This window comes from Ochotona curzoniae, unplaced genomic scaffold, assembly GCF_017591425.1.
Source record: "Ochotona curzoniae isolate NIBS_2020 unplaced genomic scaffold, NIBS_Ocur_1.0 contig_908, whole genome shotgun sequence".
NCBI classification, from domain to species: domain Eukaryota; kingdom Metazoa; phylum Chordata; class Mammalia; order Lagomorpha; family Ochotonidae; genus Ochotona; species Ochotona curzoniae.
In genome coordinates, this window is record NW_024466607.1 from 25,319,032 (window position 1) to 25,344,517 (window position 25,486).

The 25,486-nt window shown below is 39.3% G+C and overlaps 1 protein-coding gene across 17 annotated transcripts in view; it reads right to left on the minus strand.

Annotated features, from left to right (window-relative positions):
• Positions 1 to 25,486, minus strand: part of CADPS (calcium dependent secretion activator) — a 424,483-nt gene that overhangs the window by 201,394 nt on the left and 197,603 nt on the right. For all 17 annotated transcript variants that reach the window (XM_040994760.1, XM_040994752.1, XM_040994757.1 and 14 more), the window contains 2 exons: positions 22,629 to 22,862; positions 17,692 to 17,813 (listed from right to left, as the gene is read on the minus strand). In XM_040994760.1, the coding sequence (XP_040850694.1) occupies positions 17,692 to 17,813; positions 22,629 to 22,862 (356 nt within the window). The remainder of the gene's footprint in view (positions 1 to 17,691; positions 17,814 to 22,628; positions 22,863 to 25,486) is intronic.

Here is a 25,486-nt window from a genome sequence, read left to right on the forward strand (position 1 = left end):
GTATACACAAGGTTTTTTAAGTTCTTTATCCCTCCATTTTCTTGATGTATTCCCCATTTAACCGTGAGGTTGGCAAAAGTTTTTACTCCTTTGTGCCTCTGTCTCTTCTTTTGCTCTTGGTCATTGCACTTTTGGTTAGCAAATTTTTCACCTTAGGGCAGGTTTCTCAGCAGTGCTACTCACAGGCCTATAGTTCAATTTTACTGATTGTATTTGGTACCTAGTTTTTTGTTTGCAATTACTTGTGCCACTCCCTCAAGTGAGTTTCAGGTCTGGACTCTTGGTGTTATACTTCCACCAAGTCTCTCCGTAGACCCAGTTCCTGGCTTACTACTCTTCACCTCTTGTGATCCTATGCTGAGGCTGTACCGTTGCCTGTACAACCTTTCTCCCATTTCCTATTCAAGCAGTTCCCAGGATTAGGGAGACACCAGTTGTCCTAAATAACTAGGTAGTTAGTGGTGCTGAATTTCTGGAACCTGTTGGACATTAGGTCTCAGGGCCACCCAGTCCTATTTTGAAGCATAGGATGCCATGTCAGTATTATTTTCGATGTGGGACCAGTGCCAATGCATGAGCTAGAAAAAGAGTTCGCTCCCTATTCAGCTTATGCATACCTCACTGTTTTGTCTCCAGCCTGTACAGTCTTTGTCACATTCTACAATATGGCACCTGATAGGCCATATTTCCTATTGAGCAGAGATATTTTGCTGTTATTTATTGAATGTACTGTCCTTTGTTCCTTCTCCCCTGGTGATCTCTCTTTGAGGTGCTTTACTGAAGGCCATCAATACAGTATTTGTGGACAGAGGCTGCTGCAGGAAGCGTCTCTTGGTTTGAGGTTATGGTTACAGATTATTCGATTGCCTTTTGTCTTTGACGTGTCTGGGGGAAGAAACATTGTCCGGTGTGGTTTGTATTTGTTATTGATGTACAAAGGAGCATTCATTATTTATTGGGTATTATTTATTAACTCTCGGGCAGCTGGGATCAGTTCACATTATTAGGTGTTACCTAGCCTTAATGTAAAGAAAGCTATGAGCCCAAATGGACTGTCTCCTATTGTTGGGACAGAGTCGGCAAACACAGCTGAAGGAAACATTACCAATCAGGGATCAATTAGATTTTCCGATGAGTAGACATTGACTGCTGGCCTATTGTCTGGCTAAGTCCTTTACCTGCAGAGCATCTCATTAGATCAGTAACATCATTATTACAAAGTGGAGCTTTTATATCTATTTCAAAGATGAAGATGTCGACATTCAGAGTTTTTAAGCAACTTGACAAGGCCATTCAATTAAACACCAATAGTACTAAGAATTTTACATTCACTGGGCATTCAGTAGGCTAGGTACTATGATAAAATACCTCAGGGCCCAGCACAATACCATAGCAGCTAAAGTCCTCACCTTGAATGTGTTGGGATCCCATACTAGCACTGGTTCTAATCCCAGCGGCCCTGCTTCCCATCCAGCTCCTTGCTTGTGGCCTGGGAAAGTAGTCAAGGATGGCCCAAAAACTTGGGACCCTGCACCTGCATCAGAGACCCGGAAGAGCTCCTGGCTTCTGGCTTCAGATTGGTTCAGCTCCAGCTGTTGCAGCCACTTGGGGAGTGAACCATCAAATGGAAGATCTTCCTCTGTCTCTCCTCCTCTCTGTATATCTGCCTTTCCAATGAAAATAAATAAATACAAAAAAATACCTCAAACATAGCTTTTCGTTTACAACCACCTTATGAAGCAGATACTATTATTACTCTCAGGTGATAGAGTAACTGGGTTTTAAAGAAACTAGAGAATCTGCTAGACATCATTGAACTAATATAGAGGAAAGGTTATGGTCAAGCCCACAAAGTGTAAATTCAGTATTTCTTAAAAATCTGTGAAAACATAGAGAACCTTATTTGTTAGGCACAGACTACCATTAAACAAATCCATATCCTTTGGGACCAGCCCCCACGGCGCTCCCCGAGCTTGCCCCTCCCACCTACCAGCACCTCACCCTGGGCTGCTACTTCTAGCTGAGGGTCTGGCCAGAGTTCCTTACTCCCAGAAGGAATTGCAGAATGGGAGGAGAACTCAGCCTCCTTTTGCATCTTTTGGAATGCAGGATTGTGAACTGGGAGGAGCTTAGTCTGAGTCCCAGGTCCAGCCTCATCTCTAATCCAGTGTCATGTGAATAAGCATGTTTTTTTTTCTCTGGTTAGTCAAATCTGTGAAATGAGAGTTGGACAGGATGCACACAATCTTCTGGGGTCTAACATCCTTACTTCTGTCATTCAGTCTCTGAGCTATGGTAGACATTCCTGTGGGTCCTAGTGTAGTGAGCTGAGAATTTAGACATGTCTCTGATGTGGGATGGATCACAGATTGCTCTGCATCTGGCTTATGAGTGTTGCATACTAGGAACCCTCCTAGAGCCACTGCTGGGTCCTAGCGGTCACTTGGATGGAGGAGGTGAGGGCAAGAGGAGCACTAAGTCGATGCTGGTTAAAGAAGCTGACCACAGATTCAAGCTGTGTCTGCCACTGAGATCATCAGAACACCACCCTTCAAGGCATGGAAATGCTTCCTGAGCTGGCAGAATCCTAATCAGCAAAACACCCCCCTTTCTCATGTGAAGTAAGGGCATCATTCCACCTAACTCCTGGAGTCTCAGTCACTTCTGAACTACCCCAGCAGCAGTGATTCTTCACTCCTTTCTCAAATAAAACCCTACTCGCACCTCCCTTCCCTACCCTCTCAGGAGCTTCACCTCCCTTATACCCCTTGGCAGGTAATTCTAGCCCTTGCTTAACTCTCCCTCTTCTCGCAGGCAGGCAGGCCTATCATGCACAGGCTATTTCTCAGGTGCCTTTTGTGGATTCCCTTGTGTGTGCTTGGGCTACAGCTGGTCTGAAACCATGGAGAAACTGGCCCAGGGTTGCACGCTGAGAAGATTCTTCTATCCCACCAAGTCTCAGAGGACCGTGGTATCAAAGTGAGACAGTAAACTGTCTTTGACATCTGGATACCTACTGTGCACAACACATATTGACTATATTTGCACCATGTGCAAGTCTTGGTCCTAGGGATACCATAGGGAGCAGTAACACTGCTGCTTGGGCACAAGATCTTCCATTTCTTTTCTTTCTTTTTTTTTTTCTTGTAGCATTACTTCTTCCAAAAGCTGAACAGTCAGATCCATATGCATACACACATCTGATTTGTTTTCCGGAACATGGTAAGCGTAGGCATTTCTATTTTAGCTAGGATGCTGAAGAGAGGCAGCTAGCCTTGATTAAATAAGAAATATGTTTTTTTTTTTTAAAAGAAGTCTTACAAATGGAAAAATGAAACAAACATTAGGTACTGGTATTTTTAGGGATCCTGGCTTTTTCTTATGTAAGTCTTCCTTGTTTATATCTGAGTTGGGCTACACATAATACAATGACCCATTTAAGGTTTTGCTTCCTGCTAAAGATACTCCCAAATGCATATAAAAGGTTACTGAAACCCAGATTTAAAAAGAAAAAGAAAGTTATGATAGCATTTAGCCACTAGATGGCAACCCCAGGCTATAAATGCTTCTCTAATTTGCCACTACCAATTTCTGAGAGGTCCTTACTGACACTTGGCCAGCGTGCATTTTTAATTGTGTGGTCCTGAGTCGATTCTCATTTGCTGCAGAAATATTTCAGCTTATTTGGAAGCATTCAAGAACAAACAAAATCATTTACAGTCTTAACCATCTTTCAAATTCAGATAAGTAGAGATTGTTGACTAACAAAGAGGACTTGCAGTCATGTTAATAGTCAGATATCATTAATAATAATAATAATAATGGTTAATTTTTGTTAAAAAGTACCTTGAGTTTGCCTTCTTGAAAAGCACAATAATGACACTGAAGGTAGGTGTAGCTCAAGAAAACTGAATTCAAGAAGATGGGTTTCAGGGTGGCATTTATGCTAAACTACATGATTCTGTCCCTTGAGGGGCCTGACAGAGCAGGCCAGGTGGAACATCCCTCCTGTAAGGAATTAGTTGGGCAAATGGGGAGTTGACTCAGGTTCCCCCAGGGACATGAGAAAAAGTGGGATCTCTTGAAAATGTATACTATAACATCTTGCTTCTCCTCTATTTTGCTCCTTGGAAAGGCGAATCTCTCCTGGCTTCTGGGTTTTATTTTAAGAATGTGATCCCACTTCCCTAAATTTCCAGTTTTACCACAAAACAGCAGGAAAGCAAGCTCCTGTTGCCCAAAGCTCTCTTCAACCAGATCAAAGTGCTAACCTCCCTTGCCTTGAGTCTCCAGGTTTATCCTGAGAAGGCAAGAAGACAGCGCCTGAGATTTCAGCTTATCCTGAGAACAAGTTCCCAGTCACACCCTTCTGAAGTCTTTTTCTTGTGAGCAAGTTAGACAAGATTAAAATCTTTTGTTGAGCTTCTTCCCTACCTCTAACTGATCCATTCCCTATCCCCAAATTGTGCTTAAAATGACATCTGTTCCACCCTTTTTTCAGGTTTTTTTTTCTTTCTTGGAGCCCCCTGAGATGCTGCAGCAGGAGGTTTGCATTTAATTCATCTGTTTAATTAATCTGGCTTTGTTCATTGAAATTGTCCACATGAAAATTATTTTCTCATGTGACACAAGAGCTGAGGTTGTCTTTTGTATTGGATTCCTTGTAACAATTCCAGGTCTTATTCTTCAAAGAATCTTACATTTGGATCCGGGAGATCTTGGAGCAATGTGGATTCAGTCTTTACAATGGAAAATGCCACTGGATTATTCTTATTGGTGGCTGATAGCTGCCTTGTGCTGAGTTCATACCGAAATGCAATGCTTCTATTTCCTGTGATTGAATCACTTTAATCAGCTTCTGCTCCTAGCTACCATCAGGAAATAGATTAGATCAGAGAGGATTTCTATTTATTATTTGACATGGAAAGAGATAACATGACCCAAGAATCAAGTCCCAGTTTGACCTACAATGGATTCCTCTCCTTACTTGACCACTATCGGTCAACAAGGTGAAGACACTAACTAGCACGCAGATTCTACCGTCTCACTGTCAACCTGGACAAGACACAACAATCCTTTCCAAAACCACCACTTCAGTTAATAAATTAAAATGGATTTTTCAATTGCAGATTAAAAAAAAACCTGCTGGCTAATAGTCAGGGGCGATTTGACACTTGCAGTCCCTCAGGATGTTTGGCAATATGTTTGGGCCTTAAATTTGATCCTCTGGCAGATTCCCAAGCCCAAGGATCCTGCTGTCCACTAACCGAGACAGCCATTCTCTTATGATCACTGCAGAAAGAAAACTTTAATGTGTTATGAAGGAGTTTTTAAATTTACTAAGCCTCTTGGTTTTACTGAGAGATCGCTTTTGTTGATACTTGGAGCTTGCAGCTGAGAAACCATTCAGCCCGAAATAAGATTCTTGTTGAAAGCTAAGTTAAAAACTGAGAACAGACTTAAAGGAAAATACAAAGCAAGTAATAGTACTGACACTGTGTGAGTACGATGTGAGCGAGGTCAGGAATGACTGCAGCTTGTGCTATACAACTAAGAACCGAGGCTGATTGAGATGTACGATCTGACACAGGGAGGGTATCTCACAAGTGGATATGCTTCCTAATTCTTCAAATTATATTTGGAGCAGGTTTTTCTATGACATGTTATAATTAATATGTATGTGTGAAGATTTATTCATATTTAATGTTAAGTTCTTAATTCCTCTAAATCATATCCATGCTGCATTTTACTTTCTTCCCAGTTGTCATGGTGTGTGGGGTGTATGTGTGTGTGTGTGTGCATCTTGCTTTCAACAGAAGAGCAAACATTAACTGTCATATTCTGATTCTAATTTATGCAAACCTCTGTCTAATCCAATTATTCTGTGTAATTAAGGCAGTTAGTTTTAAATTACAACTGAGTTCAATTTTTAAGAGGAAAAAAATAAATCTTACTTTTTAATTTTCTAGTTCTTCAGCTTCATCCAGCTTTGCAGACTGTACTTATAGCTTGCCTATAAAAATAAACTTAACAGTAAATTATGACTTAAATCCCTGTGGGCAAGCTGTTCGGCCTTATTTGTTGGGAAGCAAATTACAACTACTTCTTAGCCTGTTTACTAAACTAAAAACTTTAAGCCTAGGGATTCAGAGGCCGTCAACCAGACTGATGCAATAACTAAAGTAACGGTCTCAGAAAGAGAATCTTTACAACAAAACACTGAGTGACATTTTTAAACATATTATGGTAACTTACAATTAATAAGCACGTACATATTACTTATGTCCACCACCTAAGCTACATAAGCACTAGATAGCGCGCCAAGACTCTGCCTTGGGCTAATTAGCTTTGATCATTCTAGCATGCACTTACATTTCTAACTCCTTCAGCTGGACTGTGTCATTATTAATGTTTTAAAAACCGACAAAGTCCAGCATGATGGCTCAATGGCTAAACCCTCACCTTGAAAGCACCAGGATCTCGACTGCTCCACTTCTTTCTAGCTCCCTGCCTGTAGCTTGGGAAGGCAGTGTAAGATGGCTCAAAGCCTTGGGGTCCTGTTCCCATGTGGGAGATCTGGAAAGAGCTCCTGGCTCCTGGCTTCAGATTGACTGAACTCTGGCAGTTGCAGCCATTGAGGGAATGAACTAGTGGATGGAAGATCTTTGTTTTTCCTTCTCTAAATCTTTATTTCCAATAAAAATAATTCAATCTTAAAAAAAAAACAGACAGGATTCTCCTCCTTTCAAAAATCCGTTTTGTTTGAGGCTTCAAATCAGTACAGTCTCAAAATGTCATACAAAATTCTAACAGAGAAACCTCAGGGTAAGCAATGTGTTCGTAAACCAGTTGATCTGTCTTCTGTCTAAGGATGTTTTTGCAGGTAGAATTTTTCATGGTAATAATGCCTGTGTATTTAGGTCTTCTGTACTGTATGTAAAGTACAGTATTCTCTCTTCACTATTCAGGTATGCAAACCAGGAAGGAGTTTGCTGTGTCAATCACTTCCATGGCATGATGCGATTGTGAAGAAACACTTCCTGACACACGCAGGGAAGGGAAACTCTGCACTAGCCCCTATTTCTACTGCAGCAAACATGGCCTGAGCTACAGTCACTGGCTCGAGGCCAGAACAGAGATGTGGCAGAATGCACACTAGCCGTAATTCCCTGCACCTATTAGCCATCATGTAATCATTTTCTTCCAGATTCAAAAGCAATTTATACAAGCTACCAGAGAATTAGAAAGATGTTAACTCAGGGATAATTCTAGATTTTCTTTATTTAATTAAATTTCTTTTTGTTGTGTGCAAAACCTAGTGACGAATTACTAACGATAATGATTTGAACTGACAGTTAACTTTGCGGTATGGTGAAAATTAAATAATGCAAATAATAAGGAAATGGTACTAGAATGATCTGGTTGTTCAACTCTCAAAGTTACTTGACATCCTTGACTGCATGCTGGTATCCCTGTACACTGCAAAGCACAAAAACATACACACACTCACAGATATGCACATTCTTTAATCATCAACATTCTTGTATCATTCTCCAAAATACAACTGTTTTAGGTTATTTTAAAAATCACAACGCTATTAAGGTATAATTTTTACACCATAAAATGTATCTCTTTTCAGTGTACTCATAAGTGATTTTTTGGTTAATTCACAGCACTATATTCTAATATTAGAATATGATCACCATTTCAGAGATGTCCTTTGTGCCTGGTGCTAGCCACCATACTCCCGCCCCAACAGTAGGCAGCTACTCATCTATTTTTTGTCATGACATATTTGTATTTTGGGGACATTTCATAAAATGGAATCATATAAAATGTGGTCCTTATCATCTGGCTTCCTACAGCTTAGCTTTTGCAGGCTTATCAGTGTTAGAGCATGATTCAGGATTTTGGTTTTATGTTGCTAAATGGTATACCAACATATGCAAATTCCAAAAGCTAAAAGTTAAACAAAAAGGAACATTTACTCAATTTGGAACAGAATATTACCAATGTTATTTAGAACCCACCTTCTCCCTGCCGTCCACCATCCTCAAAGTAATTATCATGGAGATGATTCTTTACCTACGATTCTATAAGGAAAATCAAGGTTGACAAGGCTCTCCATAACTTTATATTTGCTGTTTGTTCATTATTGTTCCTTTTATTCATAGAGTTAGGATGCCATGCTGTTCTTTTCATCCTATAGGAATTACTACCTGATTCCCACCTTGGAGACTTATTAACCTGCTTTTCCTCTTTCTGCACTACTTTTTCACTTGACTGTCAGGTGACTGGCTCCTTAACAAGAAACCCCTTATCTCCAACAGCACTGTGCCATGGAGGTACTACCCAACCAGCCAGTCTCAAGGGAGTTTCCCTCTTTCCAGTCATTCCCTGTCAATCATATTACCCTATTTTTAATGCTTTACATAGTTCTTGCTTCAGTCTTATATTATACCTCCTCCCTCTACATTACACAAGTTGTTAAGGACAGGACCATGGTGACCTTGAAGACTGCTTCATTCCCTGTGGTCAGAGGAGTGCGTAAGCCACATTTTTATTTAAAAATGCATTGAATAAAAAAGGAAAAAGGTAAAATCAGGATACAATGATGTGAAATTTTGAAATACATAGAAACCACAGCCTTTATTTTGGCTGAAGTGACTATGTTTTTGGATCTGTATTTATCACTTTCTTTTTTAAAAGAACTATTCCTTTGAAGAAAATGTAATTATTTGTCTCTTGATTGGGCTTAACTATATGCAGTGAAAGTATACACTTGTGAGCAACACTTTGGGTCAAAAACATCAGTGCAAATAGCATGTCGCACTGCTGATTGGGAGTTTTATGAGATTTAATCCCACTTTTTAATAAAGTGATTGAAGTAAATTTCAAGGGACTAATGGTTTCAGTCACCCTGGCAACCTAGGTTTCAAATTAAGCTCTATTAACTACCTCTCTGTTGGAGTGTCTTCAATATTGTTTCTCAAGTGTGTGGGTATTTTCCATTTCAAAATGGGTTAAGTAAAATATTTTTCTTGTTTATCTAAAAAAATAGATCATGAAAGTCAAAAGCAAAAGAGAATCTTCAAATTAAAAAAATTATAGATAAATATATCAATACTATTGTATATAAAGTTATTTATAGAGTCTCAAAATACATATAATATGCTCATAAATACTTTTTATTTGCTTTTATTTGCTTTTATTTACTTTTTATTTACTTTTTCCTGGATCACAGAAAAGTTTAAGTGTTAGATGATAAAATTGATAGTTGATTTTGGTTTACTGTAATTGAAGTCAATTGTATTAACCTTGAATATAAGACTTGCTGTGTGAACCCATTTTCATTAAACCATAATATAACAATACAGATTGCATATCCTCATCACTGAAGGGTCAAATAAATTGGAAAAAATATTAAAAACCTTGAATTATGTCCCTCACCATATATGAAAATCCACTGAGAATGTATCAAAGAGCTAAGTGTAAGGTTAGAAACTATGAAATTGCTGGGAGAAAACATAAGGAAGTACATTGATAATGGGGACCATTTTTTTTATAAGACCTGAAAAACCTAGGCAACAGGTGGGAAAATCAGACAAATGGGACTGCAGTTTTTGCAAATCAAAGGAAATAAGAGTGAAAAGATAACACAAGGGATAAGTGTTTCCAAGCTATTTATTCAACAAAAGCTTAATATCTAGAATATGAAACAACTCAAAAAAGGTTAGTAGTGATAAAAAAATTAAAATTAAGAAATGGGGAAAAGATCTGGATAGGTACTTCTTGCAAGAATAAACAAATAGCCAACAAATACATGAAAATATTAAGTATAACTAGCTATTAGAGAAATGTAAACCCAAACCAAGGTGAGATATCACCTTTCCCAGGTAGAATGATTACTACAAAAATGACAAGATGTGTGGGAGGCAGCTATGATTCAGTGGGTTGATGCTCTCTTGGGATGCCTATATCCCGTTCCAAATCATCAGGGATCAAGTTTCACGCCTCTTTTCTTCCTTCCTTCCTTCCTTCCTTCCTTCCTTCCTTCCTTCCTTCCTTCCTTCCTTCCCTTTTCTTTCTCTTAACAGACACAAACCTCTGTCTGTTGATTCATTCCCCAAGCAAGCACAACAGCTGGAACTGAGCCAATCCTAACCCAGGAGCACAGAACCTTTTCCAAGTCTTCCACACAAGTGCAAGGTCCCAAGGCTTTGGGCCCTCTTGACTGCTTTCCCAGGTCACATGCAGGGAGCTGAATGGGAAGTGGGGCTGGCAGGATTAGAACCAGTGCCCATATGGGATCCAATAAAAATAAATAAATCTTACAAAAAGAATCTACACATGGATAAAGAAAACATGGTTCTTAAACATAATGAAATACTATCCAGCCATAAGCAAAAATGAAGACTTGTGATTCTCAGAAAAACAAGTGGAATGGAGGATAGGACAGGATGTTAAGTGAAATACGCCAGACACAGACAGATGCCATGTGGTCTCTTTCACATACTGTTGAAAGCTAAAACAATGCGACCTGAATGTAGAAACAGGATTTACTAAGGGATGTTGGAGTTAGGGAAATAGAAATTGGAAAATAGGTATCATGTTCTAGTTACACAGAGGATTGAGTTCTTAGGGTTACACTGCATAGTGAGGTGACTATGGTTCACAACAGCCTCTGTAATATTTCCCACACAACTGTGAGAGGCTCACCAAGGTTCAAGCCACACAATAATGGAAAAGAAGAGGAAATGTCAATTATCTCGATTTACTGAGTATATATTATATACATGTTTTGGAATATCTTGTGGTACTCCATAAACATGTGCAATGATTGTGGATCAAAACATGTTTAATGTTTTAAACATAGTAAATATATAGAAGCATCTAAGAATTTACACCGTTATTGTCAAAGACCTAGAAATTTCCTACAACAAGCTATATTTATGTACTGTACATTGTCTCTCTCAATGTTTAATTACTCATTCATTCATTCACTCATTTTAGTTGAAGCTAAAGTGACAGAGAGAAAGACACACATACAGACATAGACACACATTATCTTCCATTTACTGGTTCACTTCTATGATGTCTGTAACACATTGGGCAGGACCAGGCTGAAGTCAGATCTCCTGTATAATTGGTAGGGATTCTGGTACATGAACTACCACTTGCTTTCTTCTAGTGTATTAGCAAGAACTTGGAAATGGTAATAGAGCCGAGACACAAACTCAGTCACTCTGAAAGAGTGTGGACTTTCCAAGCAGCATTAGATCAGTGTGCCAAAACCTGTCCCTTCCTATATATCTGACTCATGACTTTGTTTCTGCCTGCTGCTTGTACCCAAGATCTTGCACAAATATTATGGACACATTAAGTGCCTTCGTCTCCATGTGCACATACCATTATGTAATCTGCTTGCTTAGTTATATGAAGTGCCTACTGCTAATAGGATAATTTCAGTCACGCAGCTTTTTCTGTATCCAGACAAATAGAGCAAATTGAGATTGCTCATTCGGGCTGGGAAGTGACCTTCATTTCAGCACAATGATTTGCTTGCTGTTTGTATACAAACAACTGAACCTCATCTTAATTCCAGGCTCACATTTAAAAACTGCAACAAATTCTCTGAGGCCGTCACAAAGACAGTTTCCTGATGGCACAAGTTAAAGAGACAGAGAGGTCTCTTTCCAATGCAGATTTATCCAGTGATTGTCAACCACAGGAGGACACAGGTGGTGTGGACCTATTAACTCAGACTAGGTGGTCAACTGTCCTGTGCACTCCAGATGAAAAACTTTCAGCAACACATGTAGGAAGTCTTGGGTATATGGAGATATGTTGGTCACCCTGCCCACCACCAAGTAGGAAACACCCAGGTGTGAACTAACACAATGTCCAGAAATTGAGTCAAATGACAGAGATGAGTGTGATGATTTCGCACAAGCTTATAACACAGGAAAATATTAGCAGGTGGCTGTGGACACAGCCTTGGACAGAAGAGAAAAGCACACTTGAAACCAACATCAAAGCATTCACAATGAAGGATTTGCATATTGGACTCATGAGTAATAATTAAATTCTCCTTATATTTTCTGTCAAACATGCATTAATTTTTGATTAAAAAAATCTAATTTTGGGGCCGATGCCAAGGCTCAACAGGCTAATCCTCCACTTTCAAGCTCTGGTGTTACTTTCTATTCGGCTCCCTGCTCATGGTCTGGAAAAGCAGTAGAGGATGGCTCAGGGACCCTGCACCAGCATGGGAGACCTGGAAGAGACTTCCTGGCTCCTTGTTGTGAATCAGCTCTGCTCCGGCTGTTTTGACCACTTTGGGAGTGAAACAACAGACGAAATATCTTTCTGTCTCTTTGTAAATCTGCCTTTTTAACAAAAATTTGAACAATCTTAAAAAAATCAACTTAAAAATATGGAAATGATGCACTGTATGCTCAAAGTATAGATAATAATAACATTTAAAAATATCAACTGCTTTCCCAGGACACAAGCAGGGAGCTGGATGGGAAGTGGGGCTACTGGGACAGGAACCAGTACCCAAACGGGATCATGGTGCACACAAGGTGAGGACTTTACCCACTATGCTATCACACTTGGAACCCTGTCGTTTTCTTTTATCTACAAGTAAAAAGAGCCATTAGGAAAGATATTTTGTTTTCATTCAAATGAATCTAAACCTCAGTGAAGGAACTGAAGGAAAGAATACATGTTTGGTTATGCTGAAAGGGGAACATCATTGAGAAGATGAAAAACAGGCAGGCAATCTGAGAAGCAGCTTTCTTTTCTGACTTTGTAACCAACTTAATGTGAGGGCAATCTAAAAAAATGCATTTCTATCAATAATTAGGCTATGATAAGACTTATTTGGGCAAGTATCATATTTCACAGAAGAAATATATTAAAGCCCTTTCATCTTGTTTTTGTCTTCTGCTTTAATATAGTCTAATTAGCCAAGGCACCACTGAAGAATGTAAAAGCTAAGGCAAGATTTCTCATGGCATTTTATAGTCTCTTTCATTTGGAAGATGGCAGCAAACAATTTGAATGTGTTTTCTAATTCCTAGCAATAATGAAACCCACAGGTCATGAAGCCCGTGGCTTGTCAGAGAGTAATAAACTTGTTAAATGACCAAACACCAAGGAGCATCTTCAGCTTAAATTCAGAAGAATATAATTTCAGGTAAGTTAGCGCAATGCAGGGTTTCTAATTCAAACTTTCTTTTCAGCAAAAGTATTAAGTGCTCTAATACTAAATCCTCAGGGCATGCTTTTAAAAGAGGATAACTTTCACTGTAACAAAAACTACCAAGAAGGTGATTTTGCAGTATTTTACTCAGGAAGTGTGTCAGATTTCTTCCCATCATTTATTCAAATTGAGGTGATTTGCATACCACTTTTCCAATCTTTGCCATGACTGCACCCTAACACAAGATCACTTCATGATTACATTTTATCATATTTAGGTACCACCTGTGCTATTATTTACTTCATGCACTTCATCTAAATTAATTCACCTTTTAAATGTTAATGTATTTCTTTTAAAGATTTATTTTTTATTATTTTTCATTGGAAAGTCAGATATACAGAGAGGAGAGACAGAGAGGAAGATCTTCCGTCCGATGATTCACTCCCCAAGTGAGCGCAACGGGCCGATACTATGCCCATCCGAAGCCAGGAGCCTCTTCCAGGTCTCCCATGCGGGCGCAGGCTCCCAAAGCTTTGGGCCATCCTCGACTGCTTTCCCAGGCCACAGGCAGGGAGCTGGAAGGGAAGTGGGGCTGCCGGGATTAGAACCGGCGCCCATGTGGGATCCCGGGCGTGCAAGGCGAGGACCTTTAACCACTTGCGCCACCGTGCCGGGCCCAATGTATTTCTTTTAAAAGGATAACTTATGTCAAAAACAAAGCCATACAATCAGGAAGGTAGCCACCATGAACTTTAAAAGATGTTACCGATTCCTGCTTGATGCTCTTGCCTTCACCAAACCCTCAGTGCACAGCCCATGGAAGTGTTAAAGCATCCTAATGGACCTCATGTCAACACTGACACTATTGGAAACCGAGAACCTTCCCTTTCACCTGATTTAATATCACTTAACATTGCTTTCTTGTAACAACTAACACAATCTCTTTCATCATCATAGATGAAATGCCATCCTTTGGAAAACGCTGTTTTCTGGCAAGAATAGCCTTCCGTTTTGTTTTTTTATTTAAAAAAATGTATTAGCAACCTTAACATCACCAAGGAGTTTCCCGTCTGTTTACTATTGCTTTCCTAAGATTTCTCACCCTACAAACAGCATTTCTCACTCGATAGCAGGATTTCCTTTTCTGTGCCTCAACATCCCACTGGTTTCCGACAAGAAATAGAAATCAATTGTTGCTTTTGAAAAAATGTCTTAAAAGCGATCTATAAGGATGTCATAGAAACATTTTATCATATATTCTCCTACTTTTACATGTTTAAAGTTGGTAGAGGAAGACAACAAAATTGAGAGAATATATGGTTGATGGATAGACATCTGAAAATGATTAACTTGTAGCTAACAGATTGATAAAACAAAGGATGGGCTTGTAAATTAGCTGTAAGTATATAATACTGGCCCACCTGACACCCACCTTATTTTTGACACACCATGAAACGTATTAAAGCCATGTGTATAGATTTGTATAATATTGCTGACCCAATAGAGCCATGCTGGACAGGGCTCTGGTTGTAAGGCAAAGCAGCCTTAAAAGGGAAGATGTTGGAGAGCTCAAAAATCTCCATGGGATTAGACAACATAAGTCAGCTTTTCTCCAAGGATGTTACTAGGTATTAATTGAAATAATATTGGGAAAATCATGTAAAACAAAATTAAATAGGCTTATTTACCATTGTGATCTCTCAAAACCTTTAAAATGTCACTATGAATAGCTCCAAAAGTTTTAAATTACACTGTGAATGAGAAAAAGATAGAATGCTTTGCACTTTTCAACCTTGTATGACTATGAATTTATTCTTCCTGCCCTTATTGCCTTTGTTTTTGTTGTTGTTGTTGTTATTGACATACAATACACACTTGAGTTTCAACTTAAGCCAACTGGGTTATGCAATGCACTTTCTGATTTTGTGGCTATCTTAAAAAAATACATACCAGCCAAATTCATTATATACAAGCAAAACAACAAGATGCTATGGTTCCAGTTAGTGCTATAGTTCTTGGTAGCAAAAACAATGAATCTATGAGCAATAAACAGAACAGGCTTGGATGGAATTCTGGAATTAGAAAATATGGGGATATTTCAAGCAAAGGAATAAGGAACAAGAATTGTAGATTTAGAAACAAGATGAATATATGTTGTAAGGAGACTCAACATGGAAAGGATAAAGGAAGAGACAAGGAGAACCAGGAATGCTGTTAGGATTGAAACTATAGATTCACCTCTTAGGATATCATAGACAGGGAAAAAACGTCCACTCAATGATGTCATGTTAGGCATCAGTTGGATCATGGCACTATCTCCCTCTGAACTCCCACTTGTACCTGTGTCACTCTAGAGGGCCACTACTGACTGATATGACTTGACTCTGGTGATAAAATCTGCATCCTTAATATATTACAAAACAAGCAAACCAACAACTGCTCTGTGGGATTTCAGTTACATTCATACCTAGAGATTGATAAGAGTTGTATTTTGAGGTAAAATAACACACATGAAACAACAGACTGTTAGAATATTAGAACTTCTTCCTTCCTTCATAGTTTATGATACCATTTTGGGTACAACACCCTAAATGGCTTGCAAAACATCTAATAGGTTTTTGTTGTTGCATATATCACACATTTTAAATAGTGGTGCATAATATAATGACATTGATAATGAGTACACCATTTGAAGAAACATTGAATATCTCACTAGTGGCTGTGGAAAAAGAGACTGTATTCACTGTCCATTTGCAGATAAGCTTTCAAGAGGGAAGGAGGGTGATATGTGATGAGTGGCACTGGTTTTCATTTCCTTTCACACTCATTAATGTCACCCAGCTTCTGAGCCTTCCAGGCTTTTGCTTATTCATGCCAGGAACCACTTGAAGGCATACAATGCCTGCAGCCTTTTTAGAGTCCACGAAACATCTAGTGCTTTCTTTGAACTATTTTGTTCGAACATCCTGGTAAGTTATTCATGTTCTGCCAAACAGCTTATAATGCTCTGAGGGAGGAGAGGCGGGAGTTGCTGTTAGGGGTTACCATTTGGGTGACTTTCTGATGAATTAATACCAACATAGCAAGATGCTCATTAGCTATACAGATGTAGCTGAGAGGAATGGAAGTGAGAGAGACAGTGGGTAGAGAGGCAAGTGAGTAGTGATCTTAAAAATCTTTGAGGCTCGAGAGCCTATTGATCCAAATGAATGAACATGGATGGCTCCTGCAGACCACTGTCAACAGGATCCTAGCAAGACTTCTGTGTGCACTTTGACCCTTGTTGCAGCCTGCGTGATCTTTCTAGAATGCATATCTCCTCATTTTACCTCATGTTTTACCACCTAATGTGCCTTCATGATCCTTACCTCTGGAAGCTTGTGCCATAAAACTCCATTTTCACTGGCTTCTTCCCTTGGCTGATTCCTACACAAGCTATGTACTCTGCCTGGAATACTCTACACTCCAAACTCCAGTTTTCAACTTCTGGAGTATTAACTGACTTGGCTCATGTGTCCTAAGGGAGGTCTATTCTGACTCGGTCCCCATAAGGTGATTAAGCTTCCCCATTATCTCCGCTTAAAATATTCTTTCCCTGAACTGACAACAGTGGTCATCCCTCAGCTTCCACACAGAAGTAATTGCAGGAGGTTCTTGACTAACCCCAAATCTGAGGATGTACAAGTGTCTGGTACAAAAAGTGGTGTATTTGCATAGAACTTCCACATTTCTAGATTACTCAGAACACTAAACACAATGGGAATGCCACACAAAAAGTTGCTATATATCTAAGGAAGAATGACAAGAAAAAATATTTGCATATGATAGACACAAATTATTTTCCCAAAATATAGTTCATCCATGTGTGTCTGAATGTGGATTTGGAACCTACAGCTACAAAGTCAATTGCATGTACAATTGCATAACTGTGTGCTTTTTTTGATGCTTCCATCAAATTGTAAGTGTGAAGGGCCTACATTAGTGAATGCTGTTTTTTCCATTGTGCAATTATACCTAGTACCCCCACACAGGAAACATTTGCCAAAACTGTACTATGAATTAACGTATTATGTTCAACACAGCACATTGCTTTGTCAATACAGTCATAACCATACTGACAGACTTGAGAAAAATTTCTTATACTATAATTATGTCTTAGAAAATACAATTAGATTTATTTCTATCAAGCTCTTCTGCACATCACATTAAAAAGCACAAGCTGTGACTCTCTGTAAGGTGAATACCTACGCCTGGAGAATGGACACTGTCTCTTTCATTTCCTTCTGTTCTGTGATTTCACAGAACTGAAACCTTTGTCTCAGCTGTCAAATAAACATAGTCCAATCATCTTGCTTGGAAAATAAGCAAAGTCAAACTCTTCCTGGCCCTTCTGGAGAGACTAGACTCCATCTCAGAGGAAGCCACAAAGGAACAGTTGGTAACAAGCCTCTGTAAGTGGAACAGGAACAAATTCAACTCACGTGGGTTTCGAAGCCTCAGCCTGGTCAGTCTGCAGTTTCTCACCTCCCTCCACCTCCATGGTGCAATACACAATGCGATTTGGTGCCAAGGACTTGAGACCTTGCACTTCCATGATCACCACCTGGAAAGGGAACACACATAATGACAATCATTGTCAATGCCTGTGGGTAACATCACCCCCAAAGAAATTATGCAGCTAACAAGAAGCTACAGAGAAAGCTGACAGGTGTATGATAGCTTCCATTGTTTCCTATAGCCCTGCTGGGACCAACCTAGCATGATGATGCAATTCCTCCTAGTGAAGCTGATTGCCTCTCAGACAGAAAGGCAAAGATGGAAAATTGAGCAGCACCCTGGACCAGACAGGTTATGGAAAATGGGCTTCTGTTTCCTTGCTAAACAAAGTTTTGTTGTTTTCATTTCCTTCAAGGAAATAGATTGTCACCTATTTTCTTTAAGGATATTATAGCTTTTGATTTACCACTTGCTAGAGACATTGACTCATGAACTCGGGCTTCTCTGCAAGATAAAGGGCAAGTACCATTATGCAATAGGGAGCTGCGTGGAGTGTGGCAAACTGAAGATCACACGCTACTTCTGAAGAGGAAAGCTGCTGGTTGAACACCCTAGTTGTTTCCTCAGCCAGAGACAGTAGTAACTCCAACTTTTTAAATCATTAAGTGGAAATTTGATTCAGAACTAGAGTTGGAAATCTGATTTAAATTTTTGACAATAATCCAGATAGAGAGGAATAATATATGTGGACTACATATGAGCCAACACTGAATCAAAGCAAAAAAATCTGTCAGTGATAGACTGAGAGAAAAGCTTAGTGTCACAATGGACCATGGCTCATCATTTACAATTCTTACACTTTCCCAGCACTGCCCTAAAACCCATGAAATAACCCAATACACTGCTATTTAATCATGTGCCTTGGAGAGAGACAGGAGGAGGAAAAGAAGGAGAAAAGAAAGTTAATAACTTAAGAATCTAAAACAAGTGACTTATGTCTAAAACCCACACTGAGCAATACATATAACTGTGCTTTATATATATATTTTATGTATATGTATATTCATAAATATATGAAAATAATTTTATTTCAAAGACAGTGATAGTATCAGACAAGGAGAACAATATGAATAGGCAAGAAATGTGTATTTCCTGAATGGGCTTGTCTCAAGGAAGTAGAATAGTCACACTTTTGATGCTAAGTATGATTCAGTCATTTATAGGGCAGGTTGAACAAAAGACTGCTGGGCTCCAGCCGCAGAGTCTCTGCTCAGCAGCTCTGTGTGACATCCTGGAATTTGCATTTCTCGCAATGTCCTTGATGGTGTTGATCCTGCTGACCCAGTACTCATATAATGTATGTAATGTTAGACAGATGAGCTGCTGTTTGAATCTTTCTGATTCCTTACGATCCTCCCAGATTCAGTTGTCACATCTCTAGGAGGGATTCATGATGCATATTTTGTGGCTGTTGGGTGAGGTTAAAAATACAAATGGAAAGAAACTGAAGGTGCTATGTTAATAGAACAATGATTGGAATGTATAGGATCTGATAACAAGCCTTGATTCTGTATCTTCATGGCTGTAGAATTATTTGAAGGTTTCTTTTTCTTTTTTATTTATTTACTTGAAAGGCAGAGCTGGGGGTGAGGGAGAGGTAGACACAGAGAACGTTCATCTGCTGGTTCAATCCCCAAATGGCCACAACAGTCAGAGCTGATCTGGTCTGAAGCCAGGAGCTTCTTTGGAGTCTCCCTTGTGGGTGTGCAGAGGCCAAAGCCCTTGTGACATCCTCTGCTGGCCTCCCAGGTGCATGATCAGAGAACTGATTTGGAAATGGAGCATTCAAGACTCAAAGTGGTATCCATATGGGATGCAGGAACAGCAGGCAGCAGCTTGACTTGCTAGGACACAACACTTGCCTCTGCACCTTTCTTGACCTCCCTGAAACTCTTTTCACATTTACAATGGTCTCCAAAGACTGCTATGAGGATTTGTCACATTAATGACAGCAAAATACCTGGCCCACAGCGGCGTGTTACAGACACTGTTGGTTTTTATCAAAGTGTCCCTGCTCAAGACTCCGTCACTCAGGTTCTGTACTCCTGTCAACTCGTGGCAAAGTTAACTACTCTCTGGTGCCCCTTCATACCAAACACTCCCATGGCTTCTCCCATAGGTTCAAGTCCTGCTCTGCTGTGATGAGAAGACAGTTTGTTGTCTGTCTCCTTCTCTCTCTTTCCCTCTCTTGCTCTCGCTCATGGCCTCACAGAGACTCGCAAATAGAACTGTAATGGTTTTTCCTGGCAGATTAACTATGATGTGTAATTCAGTGCTCTAACTGAAAAGGATTTCAGAACCCTAGGGCATTTCATTTCGTACATGTATTTATAAGCCAAAGTACTCTGAATCAAATAAACATGGGAATATTGTTGGGGACTTGCCCACTCATATATTTTGGATAATCAGTTATATAATACTGGATAGTGATGAGGAATTAGAACATTGCAGATTTACAAGTGAAATGAAAATCAATACACTGTTTCTCCTCCTTCCTGTGGAAAGATGAGAGTATATTGCACCTCTAATTGGCAATAATCAAATTCAAAGACACCTAAGAGAAAGTGTTCAGTAACTCAAGTAGCAGCCCTAAAAAAAGAGAAAGTTTCTGTGATATTACACTGGTTTTTTCACACACCAAGGTATCTAAATTTAATTGCGTACTGCCTTTTTTACTGCAAAGTATATGAGTATCTCAATCCTAAACTGAGCACAAAACAATGAAATTACCTGATGTAAATTAGCATCAACCCTAAATGGTGTTCTAGAAATTTAATTTGGCTTTTAACATTCTAATTAACTATGTAGGAATTTTATCTATTCTCTTGGTCTCCCCAAATCAGGGGATATTGTAATCAGGGTTACTGTAAATCAGGGGTTTTGTAAAAATGCTATTGGTTTTGAACTTTAAGAACTTCCAGCAGTTCTCAATTTCTGGAGTGTCAAGGTCGTGTGAATGCACCCTTCAGGGCTGTGCGTGCCAGCTGGAATTTCATTTCTGACAATTTTGTTGAGTTGTGTTTTACTCATTGTTAACCCATTTCAGGTACACAAGTAAATCACATTTAGTAAATTTTTCAAGTAGTCTGACCATCATATAAGTGAGCTTGAGAGATTTTTATAGTCCCTAATAAAATTCCTCATGCCCACTTACATCTCATGCCCTGCAAGCTAATCTATTTCCTGCTTCTGTTGATTTACCTTTACATTTCTGATGAACAAAATTTTATAGTAATTCTCCTTTCACTAATCTAATATTTCTGGGGGCTACCTTTGTTTCATCAGAGGGCTGTTCATTCGAATTGCTAAACTGTATTTCATGATGTCTATTTATCAAGTGTTACATACCATACAAGTGTTCACCACTTGATGGACATTTAAGTTGCTTTCATTTTACCTGATATAAAAACAGTGTTATAAACACAATCAAGTCTGTAGGGTATGACATTTTCATCTGTTCCTGGGGAAAGAGCTAACAGGAGAGTTTCTAGATCAAATGATACTCTATTGCTTAACTTTTGAGAAGATGCAGACCTACTGTCCAAAATGGTTGTAGATGCAGACCTATTGTATAAAATGGTTATAACAATATATATTTCCATCCCCTTGAGACTCTGCTAGGGGAGGGCCCAGGCACCTGACAACCGAACCAGCTACCTAGACAATTCCGGTGTGTGTAAAACAGTCATTCCTTAGAGTATAAATGAAAAGCAAATGAGTGAAGAGAAATCATAAAGAAAGTTATTAACATGTGGAGCTTTCTGCCATAGTACCAGATTGATAGATTTTTTTTTTAAAAAAAGCATATTATTAAGAATTAATTCTTTTGGGCCTGGCATGGTAGCCTAGTGGCTAAAACTCCTTGCCTTGTGTGTTCTGAGATCTTATATGGGTGCCACTTTGTGTTCCAGCTGCTTCACTTCCCATCCAGCTTCCTGTTTGTGGCCTATGAAACCACTCGATGATGGCCCAAAGCCTTGGGACCCTGCATCCACATCAGAGATCCAGAAGAAGCTCCTAGTTCCTGGCTTTCAATTGACTCAGTTCTGGCCACTGTGGTCACTTGGGGAGTGAATATGCAGATGGAAGATTTTATTGTTTTTTCTTTTCTCTGTAAATGTGCCTTTCCAGTAAAAAGAAATGAATCTTTTAAAAAATTATTTTTGTTTATTTGAAAGAGAGATGCAGATCGAAGTCTTCCATTCACTGCTTCACTTTTGAGAGGCCTGCAACAGCTGGGGATAGATCGAGACAATGCCAATAGTTCCTGCATCCAGATCTTCCTCATGGGTAGAAGGAAGCCCAGGACCCATTGTCTCAGGAAACTGGATTGGAAATGGAGGTGAGACCTGACTCAGGCCATCCAATTAGGGATGCGGGGATCCCAAGCAGTGGTTTATTCCGTGCACCACAATGACTGCCCTCTGTGTAGGCTCTTACTTTTGATGCAGAACACAAGACAGTCTCTACTACATAGCCATCAGGAATGAGTGTAGAAAGTAAATTTACAGTTCAACCTGAATTAATGCTTGATTGCCTTTCTTATATCTGTGAAAAAAAGATTGCCAAAATTTGCAAATTCCTAAATTGCATTGTTACATTATCAAAGTTCTTGAACACTGCTTTGAGACACAGAAAGGAATAAAAACTTAGCAGGTGGTCCTTCAGAAAGCACATTTCCTTAGAACAACGTGGGGTCCTAACGATAGGGTTTCACTGGCCGATGAGCTGACCTATGCTTAACAAACTGCTATTTTAATAACTCCTCTTGAGGTAGAAGAGGGAAGAGAAGCTAATTGCCTCAACACCCATGTCCTGCTTGCTGTGCCAAGAGATGCTCAAGGATTTTAGGGCTTTTTACCTCCAAAGAGAAAGACAGCACGACGTCTGACTTGGAGAGCTGGTTCTCGCTCTCCTCACCCATGTCAATGAGGGAGGCGTTGTGGCTGCGTTTGAGTTTCTGCAGTTTGAACTCCCCACCTTTGGACACCGGCATGCTCTCCAGGTTGGCCATGAGCAGGTTGACAGATGACTTCAGCTCTTCAATGTACATGTTTTCCATTTCTTTGGATACAAACTTGGGAAATTTGCGTTCCTTCAGAATAAAAAGAAGAGCATGAGCAGAAGAGTAAACAGGAACCTGATTTACATAGCAGATTTTTATACATAGCCCACAGTCAGAATCACAGAATCACTGCTCATGTTTGCCCAGACACTGTGACATTGTGCTAGAAAAAAAATGTAGAGTTTTGTTGAGACACCTGCCTGCTTTCTAGTTATTTATAGTTCCTCACATATGTATAAAACAAACAGTAAGAAGGAATCAAAGGTTTTTATTACAGATTTAGCTTTCTCCCAGTTTTCTCCAGCAAACTGATTTGTGGCAAGAAAAATGGGATGATATTTTCAAATCTGATTTCAGTTCAAATGATTTTTCTTTTTAGTAAAATGTAGTCAGTTATATTCAAGTTATGGAAACAGAAAGACATCCTATTTCTGGATATCTATAGAGATTTTTTTTTCACATGAATAATTCAAAAGGGGCTCATTTGAGATGCTTCAAACTTAGCCTGTGGCTATTTCTGGGGAGAATAGTTACCATTTTCAAGAAAAATGGAAAAAATTAATGAAGTGATAAAAATGTGATTAAAATTCCTTAGCAGAGAGGATAGAACAATTTAATATAAGAATTGGCCACTGTTTTTATTTATTTCTTGTTTATGAATTCAGCTATTTCAGCAATACTCTAGTCATGCCATTTGTTCATGTCTCTACAGTTGTCTACACCTTTTGCATACATTCTGGATTGATCACCTTGTTAAAAAATAATTTTTCACTTGGAACACTTATTTTGTTTTCCCAGCCTTCTTCTTGTAACTGACAGAAAGAGAACTACACCAATTCTTTTTGACTTGCTTTCTTTTGCACATGACTGAAAACTTAGGTGTTCCTTCATATCATGTTACTAGGGATCTCCCAACATCACAACACACTATCTAAAAAAAATGCTTTTTCCTCTTGAAATATTCAAGGAAGACAGGGTCCTTCTTCCCAGAAATCTCACCCATTTTGACTTAGGGCATTGTCCATGGCCATCATTATGCTAATAGGTTATGTTCTACATCCTGGTGATTGGGGTACTCCATTTGCATCACATTGAACATGAACTATTTTGCCAATTGTGAGTGACAAAACATAAGACCATTTGGACATGGGAACCTGACCCAAAAAGCAAACCAAGTAATTCTCTCAAGCAACAGAATTGGGAGACAATGAGATTGTAATGGCTTAGTGGAGCTTAAGCAGTAAGGTAACACAAGAGCAGGATTAGTGGCCATTAGGGGCCCTGTCAAAGCATGATGACACTTTGATAAACAAAAGAAAGGAAAGGCAGAACATGGAGGGAGAGGAGAGAAGAAAAAGATAAGTCATCATTTGGAGTGACAGAAAGAAGTGTGGACATTTTCTAGATTTCTAACTCCCACAAGGATTAGTTCATCTTCCCCTATTTCATTTCCTGGAGAATCTCTTCTTTTCAGTAACTTCCTCAACCATTGAGTTAGTCAGCAGGGTGGTTCTTCTTGCCACTAGAGGCGTTTCATGCCAATGCAGACCTTGGAGATCCATTTGCATGGTTCTACCTGGACGCTGTCTTAAGTATCAGCTCCTCTCCTCTTTACATACTTTAGCCTCAGAACTTCACTTCCCTAAGCCAAATCTCTGTTACACTTAGTTATAACACCAAGTTTACCTGCTTGGTAATACTGTGGGAGTGTACTGAACCTCTATATATGTCCCCTTCCCCCACATTGTGATGGTATTTGGAGATGGGATCTTTGGGATCCCTGAAGGGGATTTGTGTCCTTATCAAAAGAGGCCCTACAGAGCTTATTTGCTCCTCACACTGTGGGAGGATACTGTGCCCTGCTTTTGAACAGCCTATATTTGAGAGCCCTGTTTCTGAACCAAGAAGAAGGACCTCATCTAACACAGTTGCCTTGACTTTGAACTTCCAACCTTCACAACTGTGAGAAACCAATTCTGACAGCACCCTTTTATAGCAGCCCAATGACATAAGACCAACTTTTATTTATAATTAAGCAATTGTAAGTTTTATTTGCTGAATGTTTATCTTCTTTTTTGGGTCATGAATCATATCTTAATATCCATGCTGAATAGTTGATATCTGGAATAAATGTTTGACATGTAGTAAGTATTGAATACATGTGAGCTGAGTGGATGGATTGATGGTATGTCAAAATGTCCATATTCAATATACATATAGCTAAATGTCAGCTGTGAGGAGGAGGTGGATAGATGATGAATTGAGTTCTGTAAGAACACCAAGAATCTACTTTTCCATGTTAATGAGTTTGTGTGTGTATGTGTGTGGGGGGTCTGAAATCAGTTTCTGCTCCTTCTGGAACCTCTGCATGTCATCCCATCCTGCTTTAAGGTTAGGCCCAGCCCACTGCCTGGCAGTTTCTGAACACACCGTGGGCGTCTATAAGAGGAGAAGCAGCATGTATGCTTCTGAAATGGAATGACAAGTTGTTGGTCTTGACAGACATGGGTGATGATTCAATTCAAGAGAATCTTAAAAGTCTTATTTCTCTTAAACTTCTATATAGTGGGCTTGATGGTTTTCATCCTTGGATTCTATCAGGCAATAGCTGTCAGAACTTGGGATTTTTTTTTTTCATGTGAAAGGCCATGAAG